The sequence below is a fragment of the Siniperca chuatsi genome, linkage group LG5 (genome assembly GCF_020085105.1).
Source record: "Siniperca chuatsi isolate FFG_IHB_CAS linkage group LG5, ASM2008510v1, whole genome shotgun sequence".
NCBI classification, from domain to species: Eukaryota; Metazoa; Chordata; class Actinopteri; order Centrarchiformes; family Sinipercidae; genus Siniperca; species Siniperca chuatsi.
The window spans coordinates 13,041,235-13,068,706 of NC_058046.1; the positions used below are offsets into that span (position 1 = coordinate 13,041,235).

Below are 27,472 nucleotides of genomic sequence, written 5' to 3' on the forward strand. Positions count from 1 at the left end.
TTGTTCAGCACTGAAAGGGCTTCAGGAAAAGATGTGTGTGTTGTTAGCTCCTGTAAATATCATTCTGTCACCTCTGGTTTCAAGTCTCATTTATTCAGATTCCTTGAAGTAGGCCTCTTTGTTTTATCCCACAATACCACCTGAGTCAGGCATTGATGGCATTAATTTTCAATATGATTCATAATGTTGATTGTGAGGAAAACTATTTATTTAAAACTTGATCCAGGCGCATGAAATAATCAATTTACCTGGAGACAGTGACTCCCATAATAGGTGCTCTTAAAGAAAAGGTCTGTCTTAAAACAAAACATGCCCTTTTGTAATTGTTCCTCCTGTCCACACTGGCCAAAAAGAAATAAGAAATTTCTGTGTAAGTGATGGGGGGCAAAATCCACAATCCTTGCTGTGTGCAAAAATACACTGTGAAGTTCAGCTGAAACTAATATGAGGCTTCAGTAGTCTGAGTTAGTCAAATCAAGTGAGCATATTCCAAAGTTATAGTCTTTTTAGAATGAAATTCCCTCTTTGTGCTTCCACAGACAGTGTTGCTGCTGAAGCCTCATAATACATTTTTACATATTTTACACTGTGGATTTTGTCCTACATCTCTTACGTTACCTTGGGATCTCTTCATGGCCAGTATGTGGAGGAATGATTACAGCAACCAAAAACTGTTTCAATATAGAAATGGGCATGAAAGAGTTGTTTTAGGATAGACTTGAAAAATGTGAACACATATATTTTTTTCCTGTTGAAATACTGCCACTAATAATAATAGTATAAAAATTATTTACCAGACTCTATGGCCAAGTCGTTTTCCCTCAGGCATCCCCAGTAGGTACTTATATTTTGAAATACTCTGACCTTATGATGCAACCGCACAACAGCACTTTATAAAGAGACATTAAATAATACAAATGTTAATTTGTTCTGTTATTACAGTATTGCAATATATTAATACTACAAAACTAGTATAGCAGTATCACTGTAAAGATAAGCACTTTGCTGTCTACTGTTCTACGTAGACAGCAAACTATAACAAAATGGTGAGTAGGAAAATAATGTCTCTAATCATTTAAATGTATTTGAATGTGAACAAGGAAATGTTCTGTGGTCACATGGTCAGAGGAGACAGGGAAATAAACAGACTGGCATACTGTGGAGTTCTCAAACTATAGCACAGAGTTTATTGGGACTTGAAGGACACAGTGGGTTTGGCTTTCACATGCACTCAGCACTTTGCTGTACATCACATTAAGAAGGAGAATTCCCTCATCGACTCGCTCCTCTCCATCCTTTACTCCTTTCTTCCAACGAACTGCGCTAGTCTGTGTGTATTTGTATGTTGACGCGTTCCCCAGCGAAACAAACAAAAGAACATGACAGTCAGAGAATAAACAAAGTGCTGATGTCTGTGTGGGCATTGTCTGGGAGATCATGCTAACAAGGAGGCACTTCAGTCTGATTCAGATTTTTTTTTCCTTTTATATCAAGTACGCAGAGAAAAGAAAAAAACAGGCTTGCGTGAGATTGGTACGGTCGATTAAAATTACTGCAGGGACCAGTTTTCTCTACCTCAAACAGGGAAAATACCACAGTCTTAAATACAAGCAGAAGAGATTGAGCTCTTTCTCCCTTTTAATTGGCTGTGCTGCTGCGAGAAGGCCACTTCTTTGTGTGGTGTTTGCGGGATCCTCTGGTGTCTTCCTCTCCTCTTCTGCTCTGACATGAATGAACTGGACCGATTAAAATAAAGATAAACCTTTCACGTAGCCGTTGATACCCTGTGTCTTCGATTACGGTTGGACACAAAACAAGAGGAAGACCCTTTAGATTTGTGAGGCATGTTAAGAAGTGTAAAGGGGCAAAATACAAAAACCTGAACACTTTAGTTTGGGATGTAGAAAACAAGCGGCATGTGACAATATCAATACAATAATGTGCCTTAATGATCAGAGGTAAAAACATTTGCATTTGGAGAAGAAACAGCATGACTATTTCAAATTGTACAATTTGTAAGTCAGGCTGAGTGCATGAGTTCCTCTCTACTCCATGGGGACTGTGCAGAAAATTGAGCAAGAAACAAAAGATATTTTAAAAGATATTTCTGTTTCTGTACAGCATATTCATTTGTTTTTCAAACTCCACATAATGTCAAATATAAAGTGACACTGTAAACCAAGGGAGACATCTGTGTGTTGCACGGTATACGATGCTGACATCAGTGGAATGAGGTATGCAGAAGCAAAAGGGATACAGCTTTCCATACTTACACTTGTCCATGCAATGAAAACACAACACGATTCTCACAATTCTGTCTGTGTATGTCTATCTGATTGTGTATGTATTGTATGTATGTGTGCTTTAAGCGATATGATATGTCTGCAGGCTCATATTTAGAGAAAGTGTATAAAACGGATCACACACTCGGATCCTCCTGTGGTTCTAAACGACGGCTGAAAACCTTCAAAACCAATAAATCAACATGACAGTATCACAAAACTAAACTGTAATCTTTGGCCTGAGTGTACGCAAGGCAATGTACATTATGTGTTGAGGTTGTTGAGGTGATGTGTTCTGAATGTTTAGGAGTGATCTGAGGTATGGGAGGTGGAAATACAGAGAAAGAATAAGTTACAGTAGAGTTGTACAGACGGTGACACTCGGAGGTTGAGATATACTTGTACAAGATACAGGCCAGAAAAACTGAAAATGAGTGAAAAAGAAATTCCTTTTCTGGAAAAAGAAAAAACTCACCAAGACCCCAACTTCTATTCCCTGTGATGGTCTTTATTATACAGTGGATCCCCTGAATATTAGCTTGTTTTCTATCCTTTTCTGTTTTCATCAACATCAGTGGCTCTGTTCTATAGTCCAACAGTCCTGAGGGTAAGTAAGGTTTGTCCGGATATTTCCAAACGTCTCTGCAACATTGACCACCCCACTACAAATTCCCGGGGTATCAGACCCCCCCTCCCATGGGCTGACCATTTAGGCTTTTAAACAGGCTGTCTCCGGCTGCTGCTCAGGCCCCAGCTGTGGACCAATCAGCAGCAGGGAAGCCCCTCGGAGCTCCTTCCCTTTGTGTGTGTGTGGCTCCCACACTGTCACTGTGCCACTAGGGGGCAGAGTTGGACATGGAGTCCACAGAGTTTACACTGGAAGACTGCACACGGCTGTGGGAAATAGACACCTCTGGGTGCTGCAGCAGAGAAAGAGAGAAATAGATTTGTGTGTGAGTTAGTTTGTATGCATTTATCTGTGTGTGTGTGTGTGAGTTTATGAGTGTTTTTGTGTGTTCACTTACATGTCTCCTGAAGATCCTGTCCAGCAGGCTCCGTCTGGGCGGCTCTGGCGGCTGATTCCAGTCCAGATCTGGAGGTCTCGTCCCTTGAGGCCCAAACACATTCAAATCTCTGAAACACTCAGTTTCTATCATCTGAATGAGAGGAAAGAAATAAGAAGAGAGGAGAGGAGAGGAGAGGAGAGGAGAGGAGAGGAGAGGAGAGGAGAGGAGAGGAGAGGAGAGAGAAGATTTGGTGAACTTTGGTGAGTTCTTCCAGGAGTTATACAAATTGCACTGAGCATTTAAAAATGTCATATTAAGTGCACACACTTACCTCATTCTGCCATGGGATGGAAACACTGCCTGTAGCAAATTTGGAGTAGAAGTCATTGTCAGTTTGGTCCAAATTTACTCCCTTGACTGTAGAGAACTGCTCTATGTCCAAAACATCCTTACAGTACACTGCCCGAGGCTGGAAGAGGGCAATGACCACGAAAAAAGATGAAGTTCAGAGAGGAAAAAACAGGAGACAAGTTTATCTTAACAGATAATATATAGTCATGGATTTTTACTTGCTATTCTTGAAAAGACACATTTTCCCTTTAGTGACCGTTTTGGACTATTTTGGTTAATGTGAGGATTAAAACAAACGGTCTTTACCAAGTACAGAAAAGGTATATTTCAGAATATGTTTTGGCAGTAGAAATGATTTAAGCATGCAGTGTGCACAGCAGTATAAATTACTCACATCAGGCACAAAGGGAGGCTCCACAATTCCAGCCTCCAGCCTCTTGAAGTTGATGTTTTTGAAGAACGAGTGGGCCTCGACGCCCGCTTCTCCGTCCGCCAGGCACCCCAGCCTCTGCTTAGGGTCTTTGGTCAGCAGCTGGGCGAGCAGCAGCAGAGATGAATCATCAGATTATTCATCAATTCATCCATCTCTCCATACAAACATTTTTCCCATAAGTGCTCACCATTCTACAGATGGCCTTGGTGTCCTCTGTAAACTTGTCGTTGTACTCCTCTTCTTCCTCCTGCACTCTCCTCTCCACCTCCTCCCGTTTCACTCGTTCTTTGCGGGCGCGGAAGGGTGATCGCCCGGCGGTCATCTCGTAAATGAGGCAGCCCAGTCCCCACCAATCAGGACTCATGGCGTACTTTTCATTGTTTATCACCTCCGGAGCTAGAGAGAACGGAAAAACAGGTTGTTATGGTTAAAAGTTGGTAATTACTCATTTACTCATGGAAATGTTGATTAGCGTGTTTCTTACCCATGTAGCCCACAGTCCCCACCCTGCCTCTGATGAGTTCTCCTTCAGGCACTTTGATGGCCAGCCCCAGGTCAGAAATACGGATGTGTCCTGCAGCATAACAGTGTTGAGCATGACAGCATGAGCATGATACATTTAATTCATTCAAAATTCAGTGGATTATGAAACGTTAATGTAGTTTGAAATTGTGTATCAGCAGCAAAACAAAAACGCTGTGCAATGCAATAACCAGAAATCTAAGCTGATGAAGTTTCAAAACTCACCATTGTCATCTAATAGGATATTCTCCGGTTTCAAATCCCTACAAATAACAAGTATGTCGTTTAAAAAACAACATTCAACAATGTGTTAAAGGACAAATGTATTGATTCGGACTTGATCATTTATAGAATTTAAAAACCTGATTCAAGAAAGCATAATCTGATTTGAGAATTTGATTAAGCTGATCTACATCTCAAAACGCATTTAAGAGTGTTACCTGTATACGATGGATTCCCTGTGCAAATGCTCAAGTCCACAGCAGATTTGAGCAGAGTAAAACTGCACCCTGTCCTTCTCGAAGCCCGGCGTGCCCATGTTGTAGATGTGAAACTTCAGGTCTCCACCGTTCATGATGGTCAACACCAGACAGAGAGCGTCTTTGGTCTCATATGCATACGCTAAGCTCACCTAGAAGAAGAGAAGAACATGTTAAATGGTGTAAAAATGCTTAGACAAAAGGAACAGACATGCATGCAAAAGAGACTGCAAGATAACATCAAGCACGCTGTGCTACAAATACTCTTCTTTTACGTTTACTCACAACAAATCTACTGTTGACTTTCTCTAAAATCTGCTTCTCGTTGAGAGCCATAGACTCTCCTTTCCTTTTCTTTATCCTCTTCTTCTCCAGCTTCTTGCAGGCGTACATCTTCCCTGTAGCTCTAACCTGGCAGGCACACACCTGAGAAGAAAAACAAAAAGGTATCTCACATATTACTGTTATTCATATCCCAATCATTTAAGCATCATCATCATCATCAACATTTATCACTATCATCATAAACTGTATCTCTTACCTCTCCGAATCCCCCTTTCCCCAGCACTCTGTACTGCCTGAATGTGTCTTTCGTGATTGGTTGCCTGACAGAACACAGACACAGGAAAATCCATTAATAGATGCTCATATAGTATTGATCAGGACAGAGATATTATCTGCGGGAACTCAATACCATCCTGAGTCTGTTTCCTGTACAGAGGGTGGGGCCTCTAGAACACAATTTCACTTTCCAGACACGGATACAATCAAGGCTGCTCTGAAAGCCTGCTGTTTACTTATAACAGCCTTTGATATGCACTCTGCATAAAATATTTTCCTGTCTAGAGTGTCATACTCCTCCAAAGTGTCTCTGAAGTGAAGTGTGATTCTATCCAAGTCCAGTTTTTTCACCTGCCAATTGTTTTGTTGTTCAAACTGGTATAATATTGTGGGAAATTACATCTGAGTTATTACGTGTGTTTAAATCAGAGGTGGAATATAACTAAGTACACTTACTAAAAAATTTAATTTTTATAAATTTGTACTTTACTTGCATATTTTCATTTTATGCTACTTTATATTTCTACTTCACTACATTTCAGAGAAAAATATTATATAATATATACTTTTTACTCTACTACATTTATTTGACAGCTTTAGTTACTATTTACTTTGGTGATTTAGATTTTACATACAAATGATTACATTATAAGATTTGATACACTATTATAGATTAAACTACCCAACAATGTATAAGTAAGTAGTAAGTAGTTAATTAGCTCCACCTTGACCAACAACAGTAAAATGCTGCTCCCACATTAAGGCATTAGTAACAATTATCTAATAATATGATATATAATAGTGTATCAGTCACAGGGGTCGTTCAGCGAATACTTTAAGTAAATTCTGATGATAATATTTCTATAATTTTATTTAAGTAATTTTGAATGCAGAACTTTTACTTGTTTACACTGTTGTACTGCTACTTTGACTTAAGTGAAGTATCTGAATACTTTTTCCATCACTGGTTAAAATGTTACTGACCTTTAAAGTGTATAACAGGTTGCAAGATGTTATGTTATTATGTCTTTAGGTTTTCTATTAAACATATAATTGAATTTATACATTTCCGACAATTATAACCTTTGTACAGGTAGAATTTATGGCAGAGCTGTTGTATTGAATTGCATTAGATTGTACAGGTGTACCTAGTAAAGTGCATATTATAACCATCTTCATTTGTATTATACTGTATTTGTAGGCTGAAAAGGAGAGGGGATCTAAAATACTTTATTAGGCTGAAAACTTCACACTACAGAATAGATACCATGAATTCAATTATAATGGGAAAACCCAATGTTAACTTATTAATTGACTAAATGACTTGACTAATATACCTCTCCACTGAAAACAACGTATTTGCGTACCTCTCCAGCACCTTCCACTGCAGGAATCGGTCAAAGTACATGCTGTTCTGGTAGTCTGAGAACGGAGCTCCGCTCAGGTAGTCATGGACGGCCCTGGTCCAACACACAACACAGCGGGCTCAGTGAGCACAGTTACAACTGAGAATATGATGCAAGCTGAAATTCAGTTAGCAATATCTGTGCTGTTTGGTCCATACATAACATGAGGTAAAAAAAAAAAAAAAGAGAGACAAGGCAGAGAGAAAACAAGTGAGAGTCCAGCAGACAGGTGAGAGGGAGCAAAGAGCGATTGGCGACTCACTTGCGGCAGTTGCTGAAGATCTCCTTACATGGACTGAGCTCGAGGTTCTCTCTGCACTGGTCTGCAAAAACCTCTGCTATGTCTACATGCTGAGGTGACTACAGCAACACATGTAAACACACACAGTGACATACGCGCACACATACACAAATACATTACTTTTTATTACACACACTGCATCAGACTAAGGAGAAACATACATAACTTCTTGTAGAGCATAGCAGTGCATTATGTACATAAACCCTGAACAAACATGACGTTGTTATTTTTAACATTTAATGAGTATACTGATTTACTACACTCTTGTAAGCACCCTTGTGAGTGTGAGGGAGGCTTTCACTCAGCTCAACATTATTGTCTGTTCAGATTTTTTCCACAGGTTTTATACATCAATCACTGTAAAAGGACATTAAATTCACTTTTACAACATAATGTGAAAAAAGGTTGATAAATGTATCAGATGAAGAAACTTACTTGTTTTGAGAGAAAGGTCTTGATGATCTGATCCCCTCTGCTTTTTCTTTTTTCATCAGGTGTCACCTCATAGTCTTCCTAAATAACAAAATTAATCATATCATTAGCAATATTGAGTATTATATCAATATCAACAGATGAAATTAAAAGAACTGAATTTACTACATCTCATGTGAGTAAAGACCCACATGTATCATAGAAGTAGCTGTAGTTATTCATTTGTGGGTGTCACTTCTTTTTATAAAGATTTTCTAAGTTGTAAGTCATGGCATTATTAATGGTTAATAAATAATTTACTAATGCTTTATAGATCAGATATAAGACATTAATATCAACAACTTTTGGGTTGCCAGGTTGTGAAATATCTCTCAGGCTGCTGTTTATACTCCCTTACCATGACTCTTTTTAGGTCTTTTATTCATTAGGAAGACCCAGCCAATTGACCTTTTGACCTCTAAACTTCTGGAAAAGAGCTGCAGTGCATCTGGACCAAAATTAAAATCAGCAAAAGGGATTTTTCAGAACCTGGCGACCTAAAAGTTTTTTATTGATGGTAACTGATTTATAAAGCATTAGTAAATGTTTTATTAAACATTCATATACCCATTAGTTACAACTCATAAACCTTTCATAAAAGGTGACTTATTAGAACATACCTATTTGTGTCATATACATACAAATGACAGATGGACTTAAAGGACACCAAATTTACTTTTGCAGTGGTATAACAGCATTTATTAGAAAAATAACACAAATACCCACCCCCCCACCCCCAACTGTGAAAACAAGAAAAAAGCCAAACTTCTGTCAAATTCTCTATGTGCCTTTAATGAGAAACAAAATGCTTAATTTGTCGTTTAATCTGTATGATGGAGTAGCTGCTGTTTAGTGGTGACGAGGACACACACCTCTCACTCTGTATCTCTGTGTGTCGCTGTCACTCTCACATAAACATATGCCGCTCTTGGAGCTCTTGGCTCCGTGTTTGAACATACAAAGCCGTTGACACAAACAGGTTTGGCTGTTACACGCTGGACATATTGGACATCTCGCAGAGGCAACGACGTGAAAAGCGCTCTGACGCATTTTCGTAGCCAGCACTTTTAACTTCTCAAAAAAGGGGGGAAGCAACATGAAGCCTGTGCTGCACGCTGGCCCTACTCTTTCTATCAGTGGCTTTTTTCCAACACGGTCCTATGTTGCCTGGCAACCACACAGTAAACACGGCGGGATTCCTTGAGGTCCTGGAGTGTCACAGTGTGTCACACTAGCGTCACCAGCTTTCCACTACAAAACACACACACTTACTCATGTATCTATACAGTACGTACACACATAAGCCTGGAGCTTAAGGAAAAACAGGCTTTAAAAAGCCACAGCATCACTGACACTTCAGAACAAAGCCAAAAGAAGTCCAGCAATAGATACATACTATAAATACATATGTAAATATATAGGAGTCAACTGTTGATTAACTGAGGCTTTGTTATCAGAGGCTCCAGAGAAAATAAACACACACACACACACACACAGACACACACACACACAGAGTAAATGAGCTATCTGAATCCCACCCTTTGCCGGTGGGGGGTCAGCCAAAGAGAAAAGAAGACGGCCCTTTAGCCTTTTGGAAGCAGAAGGGATCCAACACACACACACACACACAGAAACACACACATATAATTGTACGCACACACACACACCTTCTCATGAGGTAAGAGGAACCGCTGGAACCCCCAAGCACATTCCTTCCTCTGTTGCACACACCGAAACACAAACACACAGACTCCCTCTTCCTCGGTCGTGTTCATGCTTTCTCATGGTTTACACACTTCTCAGTGTTTTGACACACACACACACATAATTAATTTTCCTGTCTCACTAACTTCCCTGATTTGACCAACAAACTAATACACTTTTTTGTAGTTTACATACTTTCTGGGTACTTTTTTGGAAAGTATGATGTCTAGATAACATAATAAAACAGTTTCTAGCAAACCTCATAACTGCACAGGACTCACATGTTATTTAATCATTTGAAATACAAGCACCTGTCTGGTTGTAATCACCCTCAGGCCTGGTCTATTGTGAGTAAAGTGGCGAGTATAATGCTCAACACTGAGCGTGACCTCAGAGTCCATCACATGCAGAATTTGCGCCAACATGTGTTTGGGATGAGTGCATGTAAGCGGTTTCCCCCTCGTAGAGGGTGACGGTCACTCACTTTTAGGGCTGGGTGGTGGAAGGGGACAGAGAAGGGGGGAATGGGGTTGTTGGGATTGAAAGGGGTGGTGTGGGAAACAATGCTGTCCTTTCTGTCCTGTCACATTCCCGCAAAGATATTCTGGGCATAGATAAAGACTTAAATGTGTCATGTGGGAGGTACTCTGTCTAGAGGCAGAGAGAGAGATTGGAGAGGGGGGACAACAAGCCGGGTGGAGGGGGGGTCTGGCTGGTTGAATAATCACTACTCAGTTTAATTGTCTCTTCTGGCTGCATGACCCAGCACTGGTGTACTTTCAGGCCACGCTGTAATGAAAGTGAGTGCACTAAAAAAGTGGATGGGTGTGTATTTTCTAGACCTGCATTCATCCAGGAAAGAGTGCTGCTTTTCTTGCTTGCAACTCTTAACATAGTCACACATTTGAGGACTTGACCGTTCACTAAGCCCCTCACCAGTTGCTACGCCTGTCAGGCTTTCCTTTACAGAATGGTACATATGCAGTTTACAATATTGGGGACAGATTTACTACTGGAAATTCACAGCATTTTTTTTTAAACAATGGGTCTTCGATTTCACACAGACAGGTTTCTCTTTCTAGCTGACGAGCGTGGATATTGTTGGCTGAAATCGCAACTGTTGGTAGTAGACTTTATCAGCTGTAGCTAGCTAGCATAAGCTGATGGTAACGCTAAAACTCTGTGAGTTGGCTGAAAACGCCGTCTCAAGCTGGCTTTTTAATGTTTCCAGCTGATTCGTTTTGTAGTCTTGTAAAAGGGTCGTAAATATGCACATAGTCACTACATACATTATAATGCTAAAAAAATGACTTAAGACTGACTGAAAAGGTTAAAAAAAAGCCCCCACACACCACCCTCCTTGAGATACCAAGCCTCTCTTATTAGAGTCCCATTAACACTGTTCAGCAACTGGGGAAATCCAAAGCTGAACAGGCCTGCCATCCCTAGTTACAGTTAATAAGTGTTACGGTCAATTAGGGCTTAAATTATTTGTTCACAGACACTTTGACAGTAATTATTAATGGGGAAAAAGAGAGTTGATTGTTCATTTTCCTGGGGATTCCTAATGACAAAATTCTGTTTAAAAGACGCCAACTCAATGTGACGTGTGTGTATGTGTGTGTACCATTGCGTCCAGTAGCTGGATGCATCGTTGCAGTTTAATTCTGGTCTCACAGTAAAGACGGAAGAGAAGCCGTCCGATAGGCTGTTTCTCACAGATGCTGACATAGTCCCTCTCTGCAGAAACAAAAAGCACACACACTTTAAAACACAGCCTTTTGAAACACCAATAGACAAACAGGTGAGCACACAAACACGTACCAATGCTGTTTCCGAGCTCAGTGCACTGGCTTATATGGGGGAAACGAAGGATCTCCTTCCATTTTTTGCTCCTGCCTTTCCGCTTTCCTCCTCCACCTGTGGAAACAGAGAAAAACAAGAGGTCAAAATGTTATAATGAAAGAACTTCATAAAGTTGTCAAAGTTTATTTTCATCAGTGAGGAGCAAATGAAGGCCTAATGGCTAAAAGCAGTGGGAGAAAGAGGGGGGTTGTGTGTGGGCTCTCCCCTGAATGAAATCATAGTCTCAGTGTGTATATATAATTCATAGATTACGTCTCACTTCCTCCGTAAATCTCTCCTCTCTCTACTGACTTTCTTCCTCACTCAGTACCTTTTCTAAAAGTGGAGTGTGTGTGTGTGTGTGTGTGTGTGTGTGTGTTTGTGTCCATACAGACAGAAAGCCTATTCTGACCGGCTCAGTTCCCATCAGAACCCGGGACTTTGCCAGACTGGATTCCACTGCTCTGAATAATCATGCCTCAGCTTCCTGCAGCAACGTAACACCATCATGAACAAAAATCACTTACATCCACATCATCTCCTTAGATTGTTGAAGGAAACGTACTGTGAAGTCATTCATTAATCCAATTTATCTTGCCTTAAACTTGCCTTTCACATATGACTGCCTCCACATTTCCCCCTCTCTGCCTTTTCCTCTCTTATACTGTCTACCGGGTGGGATAAAACACAACTGTGAGAGCTTATTTCACTGTTTTCCATCCATTCCAGCTTGCTGTGCCTTACGTCATGTTCGTCTCAGTTTTATTTTTTTCTTAATACGCAAAGACTGCTCTAATGAACTGACAGCGATTTCCTTTAACCACTCTTTGCAGTGGAAATTAGCTGCGAGCGGCTCGTCCGATGTCAGAGGCAACACTGAGAGCATGAGAGCATGAGAAGCAATGACAAGCAGACATCTTTAAGTAATAACCCAGGAATGTGAGAGGCACTACGTCATGCTGGAGCCTCTGAGTGAAAGCTTTAACAGGTTTCCCATCAATCCTCCGGCATTACTGCCTCATCCTTCCCTCCTCTGCTGTTTGAAAATTATCTGTTAATCTCAAATACACTGTAGACTTTGTAATATTATATGACACATCCACTTAGACTTAAATTCAAGAAATTTACACTCAACAATGTGAAGAAAACTCAAATCGGCATGTTTTGGTGTGATATTAGTCTTCATACAGATCGCATTTATTACTCATTATTATATTATCTCAAACAGTTATGGTTTGAGATAATATAATAATGAGCAATAAAGTCATCCTCACCAGTGATCCATGTAGAGGATATATAAATGTTCTAAATGTCCTCTGTAAAGAGTAACATCCTTCTGGTCTGGGGTATAGTACAGCATTATAAATAAAAATGGAATTAAAATGTTATTTTGCTCTAACAAAACCCTGTTTGGATGCTAACTAGAAAAACGCACTTGGACAAGCAACAGAGGTTAGAAGTTTGCTTTATTGTCTGTATTTTCAAACATTCACTTTTACAAGAGACGAGTACTAACCAATGATCTTAACAAACCTAACCTAGTCTCTCAGCAAACGAGTTTGGTGGAGTCAGGTAAAGAAAGTAAGTAACTAAGCTGAAGAAAGGACAGAGCCACTAATGTTAGCATAAACTGATACAGTATCATCCAGGACCTGCTCTGCTCCCACACAGTGGGTGTGCCAGTCCTGAATGGGGCTTTTTCTAACATAACTGAAGTCAACTTACACAATATTGTGGTTAACGAGATAATTATGTGCTCCGTGGCTTTGGAAGTAATGCTAGGTTACTACTGTAGGCAGTAAGCTAGTCATCCAGGCATGCTAACAATTGCAGTTTACATTAGAGCAGAGACTTTTTAATTCATCCCTTACATTTTTGATCCACAAAGAAGGGTTGTCAAGGCTTGTAGGAACCCTTATTATAATTTCAGGTAGGGTATGTTTTCAGATAAAGGACCCTAAGTCACCACAGAGACACACACAGAATGGTAGCCATATCACCACGGACAAACACGAAGCATGAATGTATTAATAACTCAAGTCAAAATATCCCCTAAGAGAATCATTAACTCCCAGCACCTGCTACTCATCAACATTACTGTAGACCAAACAAGCTATAAACAGGCACAATTCCTTATTTAAGCACCAGTTGTTCTCTGAAAACAGTTAATATGTAAAGTTATGATCCACAACAAAACGTCAGCACACTCTGTTGTGTTGCTGTGTGTGGTCCAATATTTTAATCTCTTTTAATAAAAACATGACGTCCGCCAAAAAGCACAGTACAGTGAGCAGAGGTCATTCCCCACAGGGGCCACCATACTAAAAATGAATGCTACTGTAATACGTTTGTGGATAAAAGCGTCCACCAAATGGCTGTGAAGGGTCAACGCCATGTCAAATAATTGTACCGAACATCAGCGCTCCACCCAGGCATTCAACTTCTTCACAATGCTGAAACAACCACAAATAATATTTCCTCCTTTTTCTTTCTGTGCCCTGTTTTCTTTCCTCCTCACTTTTCTCCAAATCTATTTATTTGTCATTTTCTCCCCCTCCTCATCTCCCCCTTCCTGCTTTTTGTAACTCGTCTTTTCTGCCATCCCCTTCTGCTCTTTCTCTGTTTCCTGTAATCCAGCGTCTTTTTTCTTTTCAGTCTCTGTTGAGGATTTTCTGTCACCATCACCTCTACATCATTGCGACTAAGTTGCTGCCACACAATGACTGACCTCATTTTCTGCTTCAGGCCCATCAATCCCCTTTGTTTCAGGGTTGGATAAGGTCGCGAGTTTCCAGCTTTATGGGCATATAAACAGAACATTTCTATAGATCTGTGGTTTCCTTCCCTTTTAGCTTTTTGACCACTGAAACAAAGTGATGTCTCCTTATGGCCTCCTCTTATTCATCTCACGACACCTCTGATTTCTCTTGCAACCAGTCAGTGAACATGGTGTTCAATTAAGGGGCCTCATTTTGCCAAATATAGCATAGCTATCATGGCAAATAAAACCTTAAATGTCATTCTTCACTGTGTGTGGAAAAAAAGAGAGTTAGGGTGTGGGAAAGTTATTGATGAAAAGATCCAAACTGCTTGGCAATCTCTTACCAGTACCCCTGTCAGCATATTTAATTTGTTCAGCTGTAACTACTTTAGGATTTATTCCAGGAAGGAAAATGAGTAACAGCAGAGGCCTTTTTGATTGCAAAGAGCTGAACGACCATACTCGAACACACCCAACCGCTCCCACAAACATGCAAATATTATGCATAAATTATTCATCTTTATACAAGAGACTCGTCCATCTGCATGTAACAAGTAATTTCCTGTCTGGCGTCACTGTCTTTTGACATCTCTGATGTCTGTGGTCTAACACAAACAAAACCCTTAATCAGTTCAAATGAGTTCAAATTCTGTGTTTTATTGTTGGTGGCCGTCAGCTGCTGTATATCTGCTTGCTGAAGAGGAAATGTTCTGGCGGGATGTAACAAACTAGGTCTGGGGGGAAGCTTACAAAAGGATTGTAAATATCAACATAATGGGAAGCACAGAGATTTTAAAATCATGCTATGAAGCTGCAGGAAAAAAACCTCCACTTGCACTTGTTTTGTTTTATGTCCAGATCAACTCTGGCTTCCTGTTTAACAAAACTGGGCTATTAAAAGTATGAATATGCTCGTAAATGTCGTTCATAAACCCTCTTGTCTTCAATCCCCCATTATTTCTCTTATTTCTCTATTAAACAGTTCTCACTCTCTCATGGTCTGTCACTTACACAAGTAGAAATATGCACTGCGCAGTGAGTACGCTGCACACAGGAACTTGTCAGTCTAATTTGTTCCATGAGGGCAGTGTGGTTGCCTCCCTGTATTTATGTTTCTGCTTAGCAGGTCTGACATCATCAAGACATGTCAAGTGAAGCAAAGGTCAGAGAGGGAACGACATTCATCTGGCACGGCACCAGGGGGTTACCGGCATCCCAAACATCTGTGTGTGTGTGTGTGTTTCTACTGTGACCTCTCTCTAGTAATGTCCTCATGCTCAATTTAACCTACTCGGGTAGTTCTGCAGGCCCCATCCATCCACACATTCAAAAACATTCCTGCTTAGCTGTGAGGTTGTATGCATAAAGTGTTGACACACAAAAGAATCAAAGTCATTAACCAGTTTATAGCTCTCTATTTCACATACACACACACACAGTCTCTGAGGTTTCAAACACCTCCACTTACACTGTCACTCCAGACGTGCAGTCAGATCTGCTGTGGACAACCAGCCAAAACCACATCCTGAAACTCGTGCTGTGCATCTGGCATATATGTAACAACAACATCTGCAGCAGAATGTGATGTGAGAATGTGCTATTCTCTACACCTACACTGCAAAAACTAAGATTTTGATAGATTTCTGTGACTCTTATGTGCACGCATCTCCTCCCTGCACCGACCTAAAATTACATTTTTGTTCACAAACAACTGATTATCCCTTTCTGATTATCCAACTCTCACTCATTCTCACATCACCTCCTTTGTCTGATCTGTTAAATGTCGGCCTCACAATTGAGTCATACTGTGGTGGTCAGCGAGGTACCAACACAGTGAAGCCAACCAGCACCAGACGATGATACCAACGCCTTTGTTCTCTCAAAGTCTCCGTCTTCCTTCTCTCCCACAATGTCCAACTGTTCAATACTGGGAATGTATTTGCATTAGAGCTGCAGGTAGGGGGCCGGTGTTCTAGAGTATGCAAAATATGAGGGGTAAATATACAATAAGCATATTGTCAAGCAAAGAGGTTTGCATTGGCACTCTCTCTAAAACATCCTCTTCCTGCTTCTCTTCAGAGCAATTCTTAATGCCATACGGTTGTATGCATTTATCCGAAGAAACATCTAGACGACAAAGTATGAGATATCCATCTCTTGCAAAACAAAGACAGAGATGGAGTTGCTTGTAAATAAATCACACTTTTTTGCTTTTTGTGGGTTGTGCAGCAAATGTGCAAAAGGTGCAAATGTTTGCATGTTACTTTGTATACATCATCAGCAGGGATGTAGAGGTAAAAAACGATGGAAGATAATTAACTAAACACCAACATATATTATAGTTTACAGCCTTATTAGATATACCTGTACAAGCTAATACAGTCCAGCCAACAGCACTGCGATAAATCTTGCGATAAAACTTGTTAAAAAACTTGTTATTGAAAGGAGGACATTTTAGGGTTAGCCCTCAGGTTTAGTTTAACTGCAGCAAGTGTGTGTTTGTGTGTGTGGTCTGTGTGCCACAGGAAGCTGAGGGAAACGCTGCCCAGACCTGAGCAGAAGGGGAGGACTATAGCAGGAAGAAGCTCTTTGTTGCCCTGTTCCATGTCGGTCACTCTGTCCAGCAGCCTTATTACCATCCTGAATGAGCCTCTCTGTCCACGTATTCCTCATTTTCGCAATAATAACGGGATGATCCGGCTGTAACATCTGCTAACGCGCTCAAAGCAAACATCTGTGACGTACACCTTTTACCTGGCAACACTCGACTATTCTTTTGGCTGCTGGGGGGCGGGGGGGTCACATGGTAAACCACTTAATGAGGGGTCATAAACTCAAAATCAGCCATAGACAATAAAAGAGAGATCTTATCAGCAATGCCGATACCAGCGTACAGCTGTGTCCCAACACACCAACCGTGCTGCGTCAACACCTGAATCTAACTTGACCTTAACAATGCAGCTGCATTTAGCATGAAAGCTAAACATGTCCAAGTAGTTAAGATTGATTTAGACATTAATTCAGTGTGTAACACATTGCTCACAGCTACATTTGCACAAAGCTTTGAAAAAATACACAAGTGTAACTAGTCTTTATGTCCTTGTAAAGATTACTACTATAAATAGCAAGCAGCCCAAGGGCAGGAGCAATGTGTTAATACAAACCGAGATGGTCAAACCGGTCCATGACCTCAGAGCTGGTGAGCTGTGACAGTTGTCGCTAAAGTAACTGTCTGTCAGTGTGTACGTATGTGCGTTCATTAGTGAACAACCATGTGCATGAAGATACTCAGTGTGAAAACGTGCATGTGAGGGCAGAAACCTCACAAAAGCAGCAGAAGGCAGTGTACATTTCCTGTCTAGGAAGAGTCATGTGCCACAAGTTTCCTGTTCTATAAATATATAAAATATGGACTGTGAGGGGGGAAAAAAATTCAATAGACTGAAATTATATAACCCACCAGGCTGTCCGATCAAAGCACCACACACACACACAGCACAGGGCACGCTGGGTAATACATGCTGTTTGCTCATCCATAAAGATTACGGAGGACAGAGCATAGTCCATATGAAGCTAGCCATAATAGGACACTCCTACGCTGTGACACAGTGTTTGTGTGTTTGTTCACCTCTATAAATGTTTTGATAGGGAAAACATTATGGCAATGTAATCCTAAATCTCTGTGAGGGATGATTTTATTTCTTCTCGCTTGGAGTGAAACTCTGCTGTTACATCACAAGTGCGCAAACATAGAGGAAAGTGCTTCCAATGAAAACAAGAGCTCCAACGTATCAAACTGATGGAGCACATGGTGCACTGTATGCAGATAGATATTATTGGGTGAACATGGGTGTGTGTGTGTGTATGCACACACACACCCCTGTTCAAACCCATCCCAGAAATAGGTTTTAAGTGATTACATTGCCCTTCTCAAGTTGTCTCTATTCTCCCTAGCTGTTCTCCATTTCCTTTTTGTCCTCAAACACACACACACACACACACACACACACACACACACTCTCTCTCTCTTCATGAAGATGTTTGTTCTACGTCTTGCTCTTATGTTGACATTCCGTGTTCTTTTGTCCCTGTTATGGCAACATCCCTCGAAATAAAAAGAAAAAAGGTACTGGAGAATGTATTGTGACCTTAACTGAGCTGAACTGCTGAGAGAAAGCTGATGTTTCAGCTTTTACCCCTTTTATCTGTTTTTCTGGGGTATTTTGGCATTGCTCTGGGGCAATTTTGTTTGTCTTTTTCCCTATCACTGAAAACTGTCAGCAAGCCTCAAGAAAGACTAGACACTGTTTGAGACTTATTAGTTTTTACAATATTAGATGTCATAAAGTCCTCTATTTTTCTCTCAGAATGCACTTCAAAGAATGCCCAGGCCACAGGTTCCCATACATAACCTACTGTGGCCCATGTGGGACTATAGCCTCATTCACACATGGCTATTTCCTCATCCAAAAAACATACACAAGGTGAAACGATCTCTTAGTTTTTGTTTAACTGGCATTTTATTAACTTAAATTATATGGCCTCATGTAATGTCAAGCTCTGATAATGCCTGACCATGTTTTGTGTGTGTACACGAGTTTGCATGGATATGTTGAAAAAGTCTAGCATTTAGCAGGAGACATTAGGGAGGAAGCTTCATAAGATACACTATTGATTATTCCCCGATTAATGCACATCAAATATTCATTGGATGTTCTATTAAAGAGATATGGCAGAAATGCATAGCACAGGAAGCACATCTCAGGCCATATAGTGCATCGAAACACAATAAAATGCTGTTTAAGTAGTCACCTGTATGTCTGACATGGGGGAAAAAAATATCATCACTTTGGCTGCTCAGTGCATTCCTGGAGTACTTTAGTGACGAGCTGTTAAAATTCACATTTTTTTTAATGCATCCACTTTCCCTCATCCCACCTTGTCTACTTCTACTTTAGATAATTATCTCCTATATTTCCCAGAATTCCACTCGACAACCCCCGGAGAACTTGTTGCATCCAGCTGAGTTATGTATACTGTATGTGTGGGTAGAGGCAGCAATAACAATAGAGATAGTAAGAGCCAGAGAGCTGAATTTTTCCACTCAAGAAAAAATGAGTCACACTCCTACTCAAAACACAGCAAGCCTTGTGGCGTGTTGTCGATGGAGACATGGGTATCTCTGTTTCTTCTTTAGTTTATTTCTCCATGTATGACTGCTGGTAGAAGATGGGGAACCAAGAAAAAAGCCCTCATGCTTTAATTCTGAAGAATTCACACAAAATAACATGACTTGTTGACTTGTTGAAACTGTTGATGCGGTAAAGTTTCTTTCAGTTTCAACTGAAAATATCTCAGCATGAAACTACTTTAAACTGCTACCTGCATGAATAAGAAACAAACAAAACTGGTAAAAAAAAATATAAGATACTTCTCTAAACATTTCACAGTGCTGATGTTGAAAATGGGGGATTCTTTCCATTGCCATAGTTTAATTTGGTGGAATATTTGCATGTAGAAGCATCCAAATGGTAAACCATCAAAATAAAATGTACAGTCCATAACAATTTCACTCTTGAACACTGTACACAGCTTGTAATATATTTATATACAATAAATATCAGTCCCAAATGTGTCTTAACAAGACGAAGAGTCTACAGCCACACTAGCAGCTCTGTGAGGCTGTACTTGCTAACATCAGCATGCTGAGATACCCATAGGTACAGTATATATACGTAGATATCGAATTGTCAGTGCAGCCCGCCATTTTGGTACGGGGAAGCCGCCCCTACTAATGCATGTAAGTTTATCAAGGCAAGGCAATCATCATAACTCGCAGAATAATCAACCCATTTTCAAGCAGTTTGGTTTGTTACAAATGTCAGACATGTATTTGTGATACTGAATAGTTGGTTAAAATAAAAATGCGTGTTTTCATACCAAAACATTTATCTTTTGTAGACAGTAACAGTAGTATTACTATATTATTTAATCATTGACTTACCCCACATAAATAGTTTCTAAGTATATTATCTTTTCTTACTGCATTGGAAAATGGCTGCCATGTGTTTGTTTATAATATTGGAAATAAATAAAGACATAATTAATAAAAAAGACACAATTACAACAAACACTAAAGTTAAAAGAAGAAGTAAATTATTTCTGGCAGGCTTTTAATTACATTTATTGTGTTTTTAATTACATTTATTGTTAAATATTAATATTTAGCTCATTTATATTTTGAGTCAGACATTATTGTTTTCTACTATTTGAACTGGCCAGAACCCCTCTGAAATATGGCAGTGGCAGACATGCATTTCACGAGCCAGATGCAGTATCTACGTGTATATATCTATCAACATACCCACAGTGACAATGCTAACATGCTGGTGTTTAGCATCTTAGTTTAATTTGTTAGCATGCTAACATTTGTTAGTTTACTCTAAACACTACTTTCAATAAAAGTTGATGAACTTAAAAATTAAATAAAGAACAATGTCCGCTGACTGAAAAATCAGAAACTCGTGTACCAAATCATGTTTTGACAGAGGAGTTGTATGGATGCCTGTATTTATGTATGAAGTTGGAAAGGAGGTGCAGCCAAGATGGCTTTATAATACTAAAAAATTCTTCAACAAGACTCAGTCTATGTGGCTGTACTTAGGCATGGTAGTGCTTTGAATAAATGCTAATGTAACAGTTACATAGCTAGAATGCTGAGGTTTATGCTCACCATCTTAGTTTAGCGTGTTAGCATGCTATAACAGTTGTTAATTAGCCCTATATGCAGCTGAGGTTGATGGGAATTATGGTCCTAGATGAAAATTCATGATCACCAAAATGATTACAGTTCATCCTTTGGGAAACACAAATGTCTGAATCAAATTTCATGGCAATCCATCCAATAGTTGTCGAGACATTTCATTAAAAACCACAAATGTGAACCTGCTGGTTGTGCTAGAGGATAGCCAAAGTCAGTAGGATTCATCCTATGAGGACCATGAATGTCTGTAGGCTACCACATTTCAAGGCAATCCATCCAGTAGTTGAAATATTTCAGTATGGGCCAAAAATGGCTAAAAATTGTATTTTTGGGTCCCTGACTTAATCTTAAAAGTATTACCATTAACCTGACTGCCAGTAAACACAGCATCTAATGTTGCTGGAGTGCTCCTGAAGCATGCATGCTGGGAAGTGAAAACATGAACAAAAACCACAATTATCGCTTTAATAATCAAAGTGAATCACCTCTGAGAGAAGTGATAAATATGAGATGTGTAAGAATGGGTCATGAACAGCCCTGCAGCTATTTGCAATAGACTTTCTTCACAAGTTTTCTTTTCCTGTCCCTTGCGTCAGAAGAACCCAGTGAGGAAACGACAGGCTGTTTTCCCTCTCTGTAATTTTACTCTCCAATCCATTAAGGCTCTCTACCCAATAAAAGTCGAAGGCATTATGTCATGGCCCCATCCTTTCAGAGGGGTCCTGAGGGAGGAGCAAGTGGTTTTGTTTGTGTGGAAGTGGGAGAGAAAGTTTGTGTGTGTGAGTCTACTGTATATTATTCATACTGACATTACCGTTAGCTGACAGGTGGAGGATCAGACGGGACAACACCCGTGTTTGACAGTTGTGTTTGCAGATTCGAACAGGTTACCCAGTACATTTCAACAAAATTCTTAGTCCTAACGACAGCAGCTCCCCCGGCTTGCTGAGACTTGCTGTGGCATCACATGATGAAGCAATACAGTCACCCCCTCGCAACCACCCCACCCCCCACCCCACTGCAGCAGGAGCTCAAAGACACTCTTGCATGGTGCATGATCAGAGCCCACACAAATCGCTTATACAGACAAATACCTCATGCCTGTTATCTTGGATCATGCATAGGGTTGGGTATCGAATTGAATTGCATCGAATTGAATTGTCAGTTCCGATTCCGATTCTGCTTATCGATTGCGGTTCTTATTGATTTCCAGTTTCAATTTCAATATGGTAAAAAAAAGAGGTCAAATGTTTAGATAACACAAATGTCTTTATTCTTTTAAACGTTTACTTTGACTTTTATTGTTTTAAAGTCTTTTTAACTGAACATTCACAAAGTAAGCATATGATCAACAGTCAGTACATACATTTCCTGGTGGATGCTGTGGTATTTGACACTCAGTTTTCTCTTTGGTAATCATTTCTTTTATTGCCAAAGAGAGAGGTGTGTCGGGGCTTGGTATCCCTGGCTCTACTGGAGGTGCTAGCGCTGGCTGTTGACACACTCGGGCAAGGAGACTGCAAGACATCAAACACTGAACATTCTTTCAGATTGACGCCGTGTTGCCTTAAATGTTTGGTGAAATTTGATGTGCAACCTGACTTACATCTAATTAGCTTTACACATGCACTGCACTTGGCCTTGTCGTTTTCTTTAATAAGGTAAAGCCACACTTTTGAGCATTTACTGTGGTCCATCTTTCACTACTGTTTAGCCATGCATGCTCGTATCTAAACAAATTGACACGCTGTTGCGTTGATGCATGACATAGACAGGTTCTGGCAGATAGCCACATCCTTGCAGATATGTAGCCTTTGTCTGCAATAATAAAGGTTTATCACGTTTAGGAACCAATAAGCAGAACCGAAATTCTAATTTTTTAACGGGTACCCGGTTCTTGGCATTTTGGACGTTTGGTTTTCAGTTCCAAACCCTAATCATGCTTAGCTTATTGTGGTTGGCCAGTAGTGTTTGTACTAATCAAAACATCCTCTTGAAAGTGCAATGGGGCAAATAAAAACATGATATGATATGATATGGGTTTCAAACAACAGAATCCAATAAGGGCTTGTTGCAATCTGAATCTGGGCCTCTGACAATCCTATTGCACTTTGGAGGATCCCAAATGACTGGATACCGCCATATTTAGGTACTAATCATGTAAAGCTTTTCTCTCTGGATTCTCCCATTTGTAATTTAGCACACAAATGAGTCCAACATTTATTAAAAGCCATATCATCCTGGACCAATGTCAGATAACTGCATGGTGTTAACAGATTGTGATTTTGACAACCAATACGCCCATTAAATGACTATTACTTGAGAAATGTAATTATACTTGCGTCTTGCTTATGTCCGAACAACACACCAAAACCCAAATATATTCAGTTTACAAAATCGAAACATCGAAAATCAGAAATTCCCCACATTGGAGAAACTGCAACCTTTTGTCATTTTTGCTTGAAAAATGACAGAAACAATTAAACAATGATCAGAATCGTGGCAGATCACTTCTCTTTTGATCTAATTGACTAAATGAATGACTAATTGTTGCAGCTCTAAATGATTATGAATGAACCACTGTCGATCACATTCTGGTTCTCAATCTAATCATGTTAATCTTTTGTTTGTGAAAATGATGAGGGAGAAGTAAAAGGCAAAACAAAGGGAGAGAACAGCTGCTATGCTCCCATCATCATGATTCACCTTAGTTACCTGGAAATAAACTATCCTTCACTGCTCAGGTCATTTTACCGTGGATGTATGACATGTTTATATCATTTGAATGTTCTGGTTGTGCTGTATGAAGCACTTCCCTGTACTGAATTTTACATAAAATGTTACAGAAGTGATTTTAACTTGATTTTTACTTGCGCAACTCCAACCTACAAAAACACAACAGGCCAAATGGGAGAGCCAGCAGGCATCGAAGTGAGAGGAATTCAGTCGAGAAGCCCAAACTAAATACCCGGGCTCTGTTACCGCAATTCAAGAAAGGCATCTGGATGCAGCAATGCAGTTTTTTCCCCTTACTCTCATTCACTTCGACAGCCGATGACGTTCGCTCGCCTGGCTTGGAATCTGCAACTACTGCCAGCAAGAGTTGTGAATGGGGAGGCAGGCAGAGGCACGCGAACACACACACACACACACACACACACAATAAGCTTAGGGTCTACTGCACTGATGCTGCTCTCGTCAGAGTGGCTGGGTTCAGGTTACATTTAAACAAAGGAATGCACCCCCACACCCCTCATCTGCTAACACACACATAAATCTACAGTATACCCTTGTATTAAACCTGCTCACTCAGTCTACCTATACGTCAGCTAACATTAAAAAGACAAATCCAAACAGATCTCACTGAAACAAACCGCCATGACAGGCTTGAATAACTTTGCAGAACTACTTTTTGATCTGGTGTGACCCCCCAACATCCTCAGCTGACAAAGATCATACAGGCAGCAGAGCTCTTAAGATCAACACACCAGCGTTTCCTGCTGCTCTGACATGGCTAACAGTACTGTAGCTGTCAGATCATACTCAGATGACCGCGCTGGAGATCGGGGTGTTTCATTTCACAGCATACTCATCATCCATAAAGTATCTTCCGCAGAGACCGGAGAGCAGCTCCACAGGAAGATGGAGCTCGGATGGCAGTAGCCCACTCAGTTTGTTATGTAACGATCAATTTGATTAAATAGCTTATGAGCTGGATCTGACTGATAGTGTATAATACCATTTGGCTTGATATAAGATAACGGTCACTTAAGGAGCTGCTTCTTTTATTTTTGCAAATAAAACTGAGTTATATTTTCCACTCTATGATTAACACGAAACAGCATATTGATTGGCAATCCTTTTTGATCCAAAAGCTTTAACCCATCTAATCTAACCTACTAACCGCCCATATCTAGGTTCTCGTAATCAATGACTAGTTTTCACAAGGCTCTTGATGGTAAAACCCAGACCAGTGTTCAAAAGGTCAGCATTAAAGCCTTTAAATAATCCTTGGGCACCTCCAGGTCTTACTGGACTATCTGTGGTGATTGCAAATTCATTTAAGCAACTACACTTAGGGATTCTTTATTAAATAGGCGGTCTTAAGCTTGGGCTAACGTAACCAACACCTTCTCCGTCACAACCAGTACTGTCAGATCAGTCATCGCTGACACAGAGGAGCCAAAGAGCAATGCGAGGTTAGCACAGGGCCTGTTTTGCCACTCCTGGCCTGGAGATATAAATTTTATTTCTACAATTCGCTGCCACTCGCTCTTGTTTAACTGATTTGGGAGGTGTGAGGATGCTGGCATAAAACACACCAAATATTGCAAGTATAAACTGGGCCTTCCTGTTGTGCGTCCCTGGGAGCATTTGGACAGAGGATGCGTGCCTCTTTGCTTCAGCCCTTGCTTGAGACGCACTCGCATAAACAAACAGGAATAAACACTCTTTATTAGCTCCATTCACATTCTCTCACTGTTGCTGGTACATGCCCTCAAATGAGCCTCTGTGTATACTGTACTCTGCCATACATATGAGTTAGAAGCAGGAGAGTTAGCACCAGCACACAGGGATCTGCACAGTCTTTGGCGTCGGGCCCTGTAAGATAAAACCTGTAATGATTCAGGCAGTTAAAGGACACTCACAACAACCTGTGACATGTTTCAATGTGTGCAGTGCAACAAATTGTAACTCAACTGCTGATCTACTCCCACATGGCTGCATTTGTAGGGCCATTGATCGAGCTGCTGTGAAAGTCGTGCTTCAGCTATTAACTCAAAAGAACCATCTCATCCCGTAATGTGAACTTGTGAAAGGCCTTTTCTCTCCCACACACAAACAGGGCAGGGACTGGATGAGCACCAATGGAGCAGCTGGGACAAGCAAGAACGTCATGGGTCATTAACGGCCCTTATTAATTCATGAAGCTTAATTCACCCAGCCCAGCCGTGCTCTGCTCCCATAAAACAAGCGTCCAGATTGACCAGCAGGCCTTAGCATCCTTCGTAAGGGTTTTGACAGCATGTCAGCTCCCTGTTTCACCTTATTATTCCATTAATTCCCATGAAACTCTCTCTGCCCCCCCACCCCCGCCAAGTATGTCATCATTGTGAGATAAATGGAAGGAGCTGCCAGAGGAACACAGTCTTCTTCTGCGTCACCCCGCAACTCCACAGAGACTGTTGCCACATGAAACCACGTGCAACCAGAGTTGTGTATGCACTTGTGAGAGTGTGTGCATGTTTTACAGACCACCAAACTGAGTTACTTAGAATGTAGAGTGCTGGTGAAAGAAGATTACATAATTTATTCAGGAAAAGATAGAAGTACAGAGTTCCAAGGAAGTATGGTGCTGGTGTTTTCATGGCGTCAGACTGCATGATGTTTACCTGCAGGCCTTCCTCCTGCCCTCAGCACGACCCTATCTTCCCTAAAAAAAGAGCCTTTAATGACACTATGTACCTTTGTAGTCAAACTGCATCTGGCCTTCCCTGACATTGCACTGATAACCAGTCTCTTTCTGTGCAGGCCCCATACATAGATTTCAACACCAGTCACGTCATCAGATCACCGTTCAAATGTCAGCCAGCCAGCCTACACTCATTTATTCCCTCTGTGAAAAGAGTTATTCCCTGCCTCAGCACGCATAATGTTGCGAAAGAGCGGATTCATTTGCACAGATAGCGAAAGCGGATGTGGGAGGCAGATCCCCACCCCCCTCACATATGTGGGAAAACGCATATCATCTGTCAAAATCGGTGAGGATAAAATGATCCATGAGATTGATTTTAGGTTAAAACTGATCACCAGATGAATTGTTCTGAATGAGATGTGTTCGTGTTGTCTGTAATATTGCACAAGACTTCTCTGTTACATCTGTGGGATTTACCTGCTACTGACCCGTACAGTCCACAGGCTACCTAGCGCCGTCATCATTACGATTATTCCCACCTTTTCTGCATATTGAGCGCTAAATGTGACACAACCAAGCCTATTTACTATTTGCACTTATCTCCTTTATGTGTCAACTTACCCTCTCTCGCTTTTAGCAGTACAGTGTTGGCTACTATGTTCTCCAGCTCCATCAAAAAAAAAAAGAAATCCTAAATTCAGAGGTTTTCGGTACACAAGCGTCTGCAGCGAAAACAACGTCCTTCAGCTTCTATTCTGTGTATATCTTCTTCACTCCTCGTCGGTGTCCGAGCACATTTCCCTCATATCAAAGTCATCGGGGATAAGACAGGATGTCATAGATTTGCTTGCAATGTAAGCTGGGCATGATTCTTGTTGTGGGCTGGAAGTGCGGCGCTGCATTTCTACTCCAATCGCCCCAAAACCATTCCATGCGTAATTTGGCTGCGGAATCTCTCCGATGCATAAACTGTTCAAGTTTGAGGCACCGATGTATACAAACCGGGTCCTTTCAGCGGATTCTTTACAGCGGTACACCAGGACACTACCAGCTTTACATTACAACAGCAGGGGTTGGTTGAGCGCACCAGAGAGGACACCAGCGCGCCCCCCTCCTCAGTCGGTGCGTAATCAAAATGGGCTGGGCCTCTCTGACACAGCTGCGTCAAGC

The 27,472-nt window shown here is 40.7% G+C and overlaps 1 protein-coding gene across 1 annotated transcript; it reads right to left on the reverse strand.

The window, feature by feature from the left end:
- Positions 1-1,164: 1,164 nt before the first annotated feature.
- Positions 1,165-27,433, reverse strand: grk5l (G protein-coupled receptor kinase 5 like). The gene is made up of 16 exons (XM_044197188.1): positions 26,924-27,433; positions 11,342-11,437; positions 11,145-11,257; positions 7,778-7,855; positions 7,304-7,401; positions 7,003-7,095; positions 5,616-5,679; positions 5,360-5,500; positions 5,036-5,226; positions 4,821-4,858; positions 4,558-4,647; positions 4,261-4,469; positions 4,035-4,172; positions 3,621-3,758; positions 3,308-3,439; positions 1,165-3,202 (listed from the first exon to the last, which is right to left on the reverse strand). The coding sequence occupies exons 1-16, from the start codon at positions 26,973-26,975 to the stop codon at positions 3,119-3,121; spliced, it is 1,755 nt and encodes a 584-aa protein (XP_044053123.1). The 5' UTR covers positions 26,976-27,433; the 3' UTR covers positions 1,165-3,118.
- Between the last annotated feature and the right edge of the window lie 39 nt (positions 27,434-27,472).